Source organism: Clytia hemisphaerica, unplaced genomic scaffold (assembly GCF_902728285.1).
Source record: "Clytia hemisphaerica strain Z4C2 unplaced genomic scaffold, Clytia hemisphaerica genome assembly, whole genome shotgun sequence".
Classification (NCBI taxonomy): Eukaryota; Metazoa; Cnidaria; class Hydrozoa; order Leptothecata; family Clytiidae; genus Clytia; species Clytia hemisphaerica.
The window spans coordinates 2148621-2158595 of NW_027103968.1; the positions used below are offsets into that span (position 1 = coordinate 2148621).

Sequence of the window (9975 nt, forward strand, 5' to 3'; positions counted from 1 at the left end):
GTTTAACGGTCACCGTCAAAGCATTAAAAATCCTGAAAAACATGGAACTTGTAAATATTTAAGTGGACATTTCAACAACGGTATTTGTAAGGGCTCGGAATTATTCAGTTCAAATCATAGAAAAGCTTGAAGGGTCTGGAAGAACTGAACATAAGGCATTAGACCCTAAACTCACAACAATTAGGAAAAAGAGAGAAGATTTCTGGATAAGGACTTTGCGCACGGTTTATCCCTATGGTATAAATGATAAATTAGGAGATGACTACATGAAAGATCAAAACAGTAGCCTTATTGGAAAAATTTTTTTACATTAAAGCGTAATTTCAACCGTACGCACAGACGTTTTTCTAGGGTGGGCACAGGAAAGTTCGATCACAAGACCTTTCTAGAGGAACTTAATAATGTTTTGAATACTGAGATCAAGAAAGCATCTAATCTTATTCGAATGTCTTTGACCAATATGAAGACATCAGAATTAAGGAAGCTAGCCGACAAAATAAATGATATACTTTTATCTAGTCCTCTTAATTTTCCATTTTCTCAGTGGTACTCTATCACCTTAGACATTATAGATTGCCGTGTTTATTCACCTCCTCCACTTAAAAATGTTTCACATGTAGATTTTTGCAACAAGGGAATAGAATTAGTCAACTTGCCATCCATCTTACATGAAAGATCTGTTTTAGAGACAATCCCTTCTATCATCAATACCTTTTCTCCACCAACCATTGTTTATTCCTTAGAGCCAGCTATTGGGTCGAAAATCTTCAATTTCAATCAATTTGTGTCAAACTTAGACATTGAAACTTTTCTTGCTGATCCTTCCTCCCTCCCATGTGACTGTGGTGACTCTGAATTCAAAGATGACTATCATGGTCATATCATTTCTGGTGATTTGAGAATAGTTAGGGCCAATAAACTTAAAAAACTTTTTACGAAAGGTCCAAAATACAGGGAGAAGAAATTTATAAACTGGAATGTTGTAGAAGAAAAACTGTTAACAGCAATTAGGAATTGTACAAAGGATTGGTGTAACAAACACAAGAAAAATATTGTGCATCTTAAAGGATGGATTGCTCTAGTTTCTAGTTTTCTAGTTGCTCTAGTGAAGAAGAAAATTGAAAGTTTGAAAAGCAACAATAAAGCTAAACCTTGCATTCCTGTGTTAAATTCAAATGGTGGTCGCGAAGCTCTTCTTGAACTTCAGAAACAGAAACGGTTTGTCACCCTATTGATGAAGGTGCAAGTAATATACCTTTGTTTGTAAGAGATTTTATGCTCAAATTTTAGTTAAAGAACTCGGATTAGATGGGGTTGAGGGTTGCGCCACTTATGAGAAAATCTTTGAGCCAGTGACGGACATTATAGAGAGGGATATTAAAGCTTTGGATGAAATTTCTGCATTCAAGTACCAGAGGAAAATAAAAAATTACCATAAAAATCCAATAAAGTTTAGGTTTATTATAGCTGCCCCTTGCTGTTCCATCAAGCCGCTTTCTAAAGTAATCGTATGACTGATTACAGCAAAGTACGAAAGTCCCGAGCTCGCAGGGCCGATTAATCATTAATTGCCCGCTCTTGTAATCGGCCCGCATTTAATTTTTATCACAATGTAGACAGTGCCTAAAAGATTCGAATTCGAATCTTTTCAGATTTTCGAATGTTTTTTGTTCCATCAAAAAAAAATTGTTTTTTGTTGTGACTACCAAACCAAACAAAATAAAAGTAAAATGGCGAAGGGCAGATTCAAACTGTTGAGTGAAGAAGAGCTGCAGAAATTGAGTGAGAAATCTGAGAGCAAGAATACAAGACGATCGACATCGACTTGGTTAAATGCTTATCAATCATTGGCCAAAGAAAGAAACAAGAAATCAGACCTTAAAAATTATACTGCAAACGAATTGGACGATGTTCTGTCTCAATTTTACGCTGAACTGACGAAAAAGGATGGTAAAGAATATGAACCTGACAGCCTTCGTGTCATGCAGGCCAGCTTATATCGATATTTGAAAGATAAGAACTATCCAAAATCAATTATTACTGATATTGAGTTCACTAAATGTAACAAGATTCTCGAAGGAAAAGCAAGAACACTCAGAGAAAATGGACTAGGTCGAAGACCAAACGCAAGCCATGCTTTAACTAACAAAGAAGAGGAAATCCTTTGGAACGTTGGAAAGTTAGGCAAAACCAACCCTAAGGCTTTACTCCATACAGTCTGGTTTCTTACCACACAGCATTTTGGATTGAGAGGCCGCCAAGAGCACACAACTATGTCGATGGATAATTTCTTGTTTAAAACGGATGAAAGTGGAGAAAAGTATGTAGAATTTTTAGAAGATCCTACCAAAACAAGATACAAAGGACTACACCACAAACCCAGAGTAACAAATCCAAAAATGTTCTCGACTGATGGAGACCGTTGTCCAGTGAAATTACTCGAATATTACATTTCGAAACGTCCTGATTCTTTGAGAAAAACAGGAAGATTCTATTTGACACCAAAGGCTAACTTTACTAACTCCAGTGTATGGTACACTACATCTCCTGTTGGGAAAAATACAATTTCCTCCTTTATGAAAGCACTGATTTCTGACACTGAAATTTCTTTAGATGAAAATCTAACTAATCACAGTCTGCGTAAGAACACGGTTAAAAAGTTGAAAGAAGCAGAAATCCCTGAGACCGCAATCATCAAAGTTACTGGTCACACTTCTACCAAAGGATTATCGAACTACGACCCTGGAGATCAACAAGAGTTCAAAAGAATGTCGAATGCAATTTCAGGAAAACGTCCTATCAGTGGAATGCTATCTCAATCATCTTTTATGCAGTCAGTGCAACCTCAAAGTTCATCGAACGCGAATGTATTCAATAATTGTACGTTTAACATAAACCAAAGTGCTTCTCCAAAGCCCAAAAAGAGAAGAAAGTGTGTTATATACAGTGACTCTGAAAGTTCCCAGTCGCAATAAACTTTCTATGACAATGGATTGGCAGTTGTTATTATATGAGTAAAGTGTTATTGTTATGATTACGTTTATTGAAAACTTTTTGAGTGAATTGTAAAATTTTAAAAAATATCTTGCTTTTTAGAGATGTTTCATTGGGTTAAAAATAATACTGTTTTAAAAATGATTACAAATGGCATAATCGTGTCTCTATATTTTTCACTGTTTTCTGGAAACATTTTTCGGTTAAAGATTTCAATAATAAAAAAAAGTTTTTAAGTTATTAAAACTATTTTCGATTTATTTGTTTTTTCCAAAATTTATTTCATGTCAGTATTTCATACGATTAATCCGGAATAGTATGATTTTCTCTGGCAATTTTGGGAAAATAGACCCTCGGTTCAATTTAACGTTTTTTGAAATCAATTTCAAAAAACGTCAAAATGAACCTCGGGCTATTTTTCCCAAATTGCCCTCAAAGTCATACGATTACTAACACCAATTACAAAAATTCTGAAATTATTCTTTCGTCAGATAGAAAATTATAATGCTAAATCTTTTTTCTATTCAAGTGTCAAAACATTTTGGGTTATTCAAAACAATGCCGATGTTATCAAATGCATTAACAAATTGAACAAGCGAGGTTCTTTTAGATCTATGGCCACATTTGACTTTTCAACCCTTTATACCAAAATTCCACACGAAAGTTTACTTGATGTGTTGAACACTCTTTCTGATTTTTGTTTTCAAGGAGGTGCTAATGATGTGATTTCTGTTTCTGGTACTAGTGCGAGATGGGTGACAAAGAAAAGTAATCCTGGTGTAAAATTTTCAAAAGATCTTTTCAAGGAGGCCCTCTCATATCTTATGGGGAATTGTTATTTCACTTTTGGGGTTAATATTTTTCGTTTTAAAGATGACCTTCTTACCATCAACGATAACAATCTCTTCTTGGAAAATTTTGAGTCAATTTATCCTCCAGAATTAAAATTAAATCTTGAAAGTTCTGGTGATCGAATTACTTTTTTAGACATTGAATTGAAAAACATCAACGGTTGTCTAAAAATTTGGAAAATTTTAGCTTGGCGGGTAGAGTTTTAATGGACCGTGCTTTGAAACAAGGCGGAACAGTCTTTCGTTTACAAAAGACATTGAAAAAAATATATGGACGCCAGCAGGTATTCCATTCCCTTGCTAGCAATATAAAACTATTTGTAGAAAGTCTTCTCTAGTTTTATTTAATCATCATCATCATCATCATCATCATCATCATCATCATCATCATCATCTAAAACATTTATCAGATTTGTCGTTTTCTTTTAACATTTTTAGTTTGAAAATTGTGAATGTCTCGTTTGAACTTATTAGAAAGTCTAGTGGTTGGTAGCGCTCCACTTGTTTGCAGGATATGTGAATTAGCGACTCACATTAGTAAAATTTAGGTTAAAGAAGTTCACTTGATTGATATCAACATAAAAGGGGGTTGCGGAACGACCGTTCCGTTTTCCCAAAGCGAAGAAATTTCGACACTAGCAAATTATTTTTATAAGTCAAACTTTTATTTATAATGTTTTCCAACTCAGCTCTTTCTTTTTTATAAGAATTTTATAAGAACAATGCGAGGCTCAAAAATTAAATACGCCGGGTTTTGAGCAATTCAAAAACAATTTCAGGCTCAAAGTGCAAAAAAGGACAGCCAAACCTTTAAAAAAATTTACTGGTTCTTATAAAAAAGAGTGCAAGTGACAAAAAAGAACACAACTTTTTCTTGGACAATGGCTGAATTACCAACAACAAAGATATTACATTAGGCTTTAGGCTGGTAGTTTATCTGAATAAATTGAAAGACTTTTATCCCATCTTTTTCTCTTTTTGTGACTTTATGATATCATTCACTTCAAATGTAGTATCAATTTTCCGAAAAGGAATCAGCAGCCTTGCAATAATATCCAGTAACTTATTATCAAGACTAGTGAGATTTTTAGCGTGATGAAATTTTGTCTTTTTGTGAGTCTATTTTTGCGATATTGTGTGTTCGGCAAAAAGATGTTCCCAATGTTTCATTTATAAAATCAATCCAAACCAGTCCAAACTAATGTTTTCAAGAACCTTGCCTTGCAGAATAAAATTCAAAAACTTCTATAATTCATATAAGTATATTAAAGTAATGCCATTACTATTTATTAGGCGGCAATAATAACAAGCGTTATCTACAATCTCACATCAAAGAGTTTATAGAAATATAAGTTGACTAGCCGGTACCCGGCGTCGCACGCCGGTTAAGCTGTAGCTGAACGCACTAAAAGTCCTTTGGATGTTGAAGCTGGCTTAAAAAAGCGATCAAATAAAAAAAGAAATCTCTACAACGTTTAACTCTAACCCCCCGGGTGTCTTATCTTTTAATCATACTTGGATCGTGTACTGTCCCCCCTTGACATAATTTTTTTTTTAAGTCAAAAGTTATCAGAAAGAGCATCGTTTACTGTATCAGTGTCGTTTGAAACGACTCTGCAGGTAGTTATTTTTCTCGCTTCGCTCGCGTTAAATATGCCGTCCAGTTTGAATGACCATTAATTTTCAGGAAAAAGTGGGAAGGTCACAAAGAATGGTGCAACTCTTTGTTTTATTAGATCGAAAAAAAAAGCTAATTCTAAGTTGCTTTTTTTAACCCTTGTCGTAACTTTTCGAATTTATAAACATAAGAAATGACGTACACACTTTTTAACAGTAACGACGACTTGAATATTTTTATAAGAAAAAAGAAGTGAACTAATTTTTTCTCATGCTTTTGTTGTTGTCCGCCACAAACTTTTTGATTTTTATGTTTTGATTTACTTTTGAAATATTCATTTCTATGAAATGAAATTGTTTTGTTTTGAAAAGAATTCGAATGTCATTAATAAATAACATCGTTAAATACATTCGAAAACATTTAAAACAAAAGAAGAGAGAAAAAGGATGGGCAGAAATTAAAATTACTAAATGTAGATGGGCCCTAAATTTCAAAACAAAGGCTGAATAAAGTCTATAAACCAAGCTCTATCCGATCTTTTGAAAATGGCGCGAATCCAATAGAACAGATTTGTGGAGCAAGATTCTAAAACACAAACAAAGCGAAGTGGTGACAGACAGACACACAAAGCACCGCTATTAATATACAGATTCGCCAGTAAAAAACACTTTTTTGTGAAAGATATCTTGCTTGAAAATATATTCGAGCTGGCAGCAAAAGTAACATATAGGTACTTTTATCATTTAAGTTGTCTTTTGGGCTAAAGTCATCAATCATGCTTTTGTTATCACTTTATCGTACAAATATAAATCGGCATTATTCTAATTGATGATGATCAAGCTCCAATGTTAAACAAAAATCTCTCGAGAGTCAAGCAAGCGATAATGGAATCAACAATCAATCAAGCCAAATCAAAATGATTCCATTATCGAATAAATATTGAAGAAATCTTCAATGACGAAAATAGCAACTAGTAATTATCATTTTGATTATTCTGCTTTCCATTACAGTCTTCTCTTTTGTCTCGTAAACATTGCACGGAATAACATGGAACTGGCACAATTTATATTCACTTCAGCAGGACTATTTTATTATTCTCCATCAATCACAACCTGTTCATACAGTCATAATGCTATGTATATTTTGGTTTTATGCTGCTTCTTTGTTGTGCACGTTCATCCACCAAAACTCTGAAACACTGCTGATTCAGCTCAGTCGGCTAGTCCAGGAGCTGGAGCTCAACTACTTTTTGCCTTTGAAAATCTGATGATGGAAAAAGTAGATCGCAGCGCTATCATTCAAATCAAAAAGCGAAGATAGTATACGGCAGATTCTCTGACTACCCCAGTCGGCCGATCGGTAGTTAAAAGTCACCCATCACATCAATCAAGCTCCTTCACCTGAACCCTCCTGAAGACAGAAGAGATGAACATAGTTATGGTTAGAGTAAAATGGAATAAACGCACGACCCATATGAATAAAAATAAGCCGGTGGAAAGAAAACATGGCCATATGATATCCATGAAACACATGGCCGAGAAAAAAACATTTTGTTTCATGAGATGAAATCCAATTTAATACAAAAAAGTCAACACAAAGAAAAAGTACTAATGTAACATTCCAAAGGTAGTTGAAACTAGAAAGGTGAAAAAAACTGAAAGTTTTGGTACTATTACTATTATTTGTACAAAAGTTGCATTTTCATAAAAGATCTTACATTATAATACTCAAAACAAGTAATCTATGAAACAAATACTTCAAATAGTGCTAAACTAATTTTAACCCCATCCAACATGAAGCAAAGTCGATATTTCGCCATCCCACCGGCTCATTTTCAGAAATTTTCGTACATATACAGATTTTTTTACGCCACGCGCAGATCTAGAGAAAGGATGCTACACTCCCTATTCGGGCGCTTCGCGCCCTCAAAACGGTCGTTCCGCAATCAATTTGTGTGTTTTTTGTTTGAAGTTCCTTCTTCTTTTTCTACCGTACGACCACTCGGATACGGCACGCCGAACCGGGCTCTGGGCCAACTTTTCAAACTTTTCGATTATGCGTCTTTCTTTCTAAATCTTTTCTTTTCTAGATTGTGCTTGATCAACACTTTCTAACCTTTGGTTAGCCAGGAAACACTGTCTAACCTTTTTCTTTTTTCCTACAACATCCAAAAGAGAAAATGATTAGCCAGGTCCATTTGAACATTTCAAATTTTTCAACTGTCACTTTCATTTTACACCTCACTGATTTTAACAAATTAATTAGGGGATAATTTGTAATAATTCGCATAATTATAATGGCAGATTCAAGATGGCTAAACTTCATAACAAACATTGAGTGAAAACTCAAAAAGAAAAAGCTGTAAATTTAAACACTGAAAAAAAACTCTCTTTTTTTACAGATTAGATTCTATACCCTATTATTGAAAGAATAAAGCAAAAAAACATTCTGTAATAGCGAAATCAATGAAGAAAACATTGTATATAAACTGTTAATACACATGCCGGAGGTCTGATAGTACATAACAGCCAACAAAATACAAAAATCCAAGTCATTTTCAAGCAAACAGCACCACTTCTGCTTCTCCCGGCAGCCATTTTTCTTGTGTTCCAATTTCAATTTTCGAAACTTAATGTTTACATACCCTAGGCCTTTTTCTATGGCGCGCCAAAGCGGAAATAAATACTATCTTTTTAAAACAATACTATCTTCGTTTAAAACATACTATCTTTGTTGTAAACATACTATCTTCGTTTAAAACATACTATCTTTTTTAAAACATACTATTTTTTGCTTAAAAAATACTATTTTCGTTTAAAACATAGTATCTTTAAAAAATAATACTATTTTAACTATCTTTCATACTATGTTTTTAAAACAATACTATCTTTGTTGTAAACATACTATCTTCGTTTAAAAAATACTATCTTTTAAAAAAATACTATCTTTTTAAAAAATACTATCTTTTTTCGAATATAGGTTGCCTCGATTATTCAAATTTGTGTAATTTTCATTTTGAGGGGCGTGTAATGGGCGTTGGTTTTTCGTGTTTATTTTATATGGCCTCATCCGCCCACATGCAGGACCAACAACATAACAAGATGGCTTCCGGCTCCCTACAAGATCTGACCTGAGCCTGACTGACAGTAAAATGGCTACTCGTGGCAGACCATCGAAAGATATCAACGAAGACCAAGTCCTTGCACTAAAAACAATAGGGTTCAAATGGAAGGAAATTGCTGATCTTATTGGAGTCTCGGATAGGACACTTAGAACGCGAAGAAAGGAATTTACTCAAGAAATTTTAACATATGATGTAATTAACGACTATGAACTTGACAACATCATTCAGGACATCTTAGAGGACTCTCCGAACTCTGGAGAACGGATGATCACAGGTGCTTTATTATCTAAAAGCATCAAAGTCAAACGGCAGCGTGTGAGAGAGTCACTTGATAGAGTAAATCCAAACAGACAATCATTGAGTAGAAGAATTACAAGAAGAGTCTATAATGTTGCTTCTCCAAATGCCTTATGGTATGTGATATAGTCCAGGATGATCCCAGTTCTTAGCCATTCTCATGGAAAATAATATGGCATAGTTGCCAAGTTTCACATAGTGCTTTTAACGATGATAATGCTTATAGCAAAAAAGGAAGGCAAATGAAATCTCTGCTTGAAAATGTTGCTAATGATTCCAACATGACTGTTGATGGTTTCTGCAACTATGCTCAAAAATGATTTTGTTAGCAATGATATTTTGTCAAGAATTTCTGCCCGAGGTTATCCTATCCAGATCGCTTCGGGCACTATTTTAACTTCAAATTTTGACGGGTTTTAGATATTAATTAGTACTTTTAAAATTTTTCAAAAAAATTTCATGAAAATGATGACGTCGTCAATAATGACGTCATCATTTTTCGAAAATTTTGCTCATCTTCAGCATGGATTTTAACTTCAATTTGAATGTTAGATTAAAAACCGGCAAATATGTTGAAGATATACCCTTTGGCTTTCAGAAAATCAAAACAGAACTGAAAAACCTTGCTTTGTTCGAATTTGAATGCCATTTCAGTAAAGGGTACTTTTTAACTGGTCAGCGGTAGGCGAAAACTTTGTGATGACGTCATTGCATGTATGATGACGTCACGAACTTGAAATTTTTCCCACGAGTTCCTATTATGGTAGTGAACATTCCTGCCAAGTTTCATGTTCATGACACATCTAGATCAAAAGTTATGGCCGTGTGGTGGATTCCACCCCCTGATAATACCAAACTCAAAAAAGCTTGATAATAATAGGGTTAAGCCTGAGTGCCTAGGAAAGTTTTATGTGCATTTATTATGGATTTTCTTTCATATTTTAGGCATATGGATGGGTTTCATAAGATGATTCGTTGGAGACTAGTCATCCATGGGTGTATAGATGGATACTCGCGTTTAATTACCTTTTTGAATTGCTCAAACAATAACCGTGCTGATACAGTCCTAAATCTTTTCATAGGCAGTTTGA

At 34.2% G+C, this 9975-nt stretch overlaps 1 protein-coding gene across 1 annotated transcript; it reads left to right on the forward strand.

The window, feature by feature from the left end:
- Window positions 1-1730: 1730 nt before the first annotated feature.
- On the forward strand, window positions 1731-2975 carry LOC136810565 (zinc finger MYM-type protein 3-like). The gene has a single exon (XM_067067128.1). The coding sequence runs from the start codon at window positions 1731-1733 to the stop codon at window positions 2973-2975; it is 1245 nt and encodes a 414-aa protein (XP_066923229.1).
- Window positions 2976-9975: the final 7000 nt, after the last annotated feature.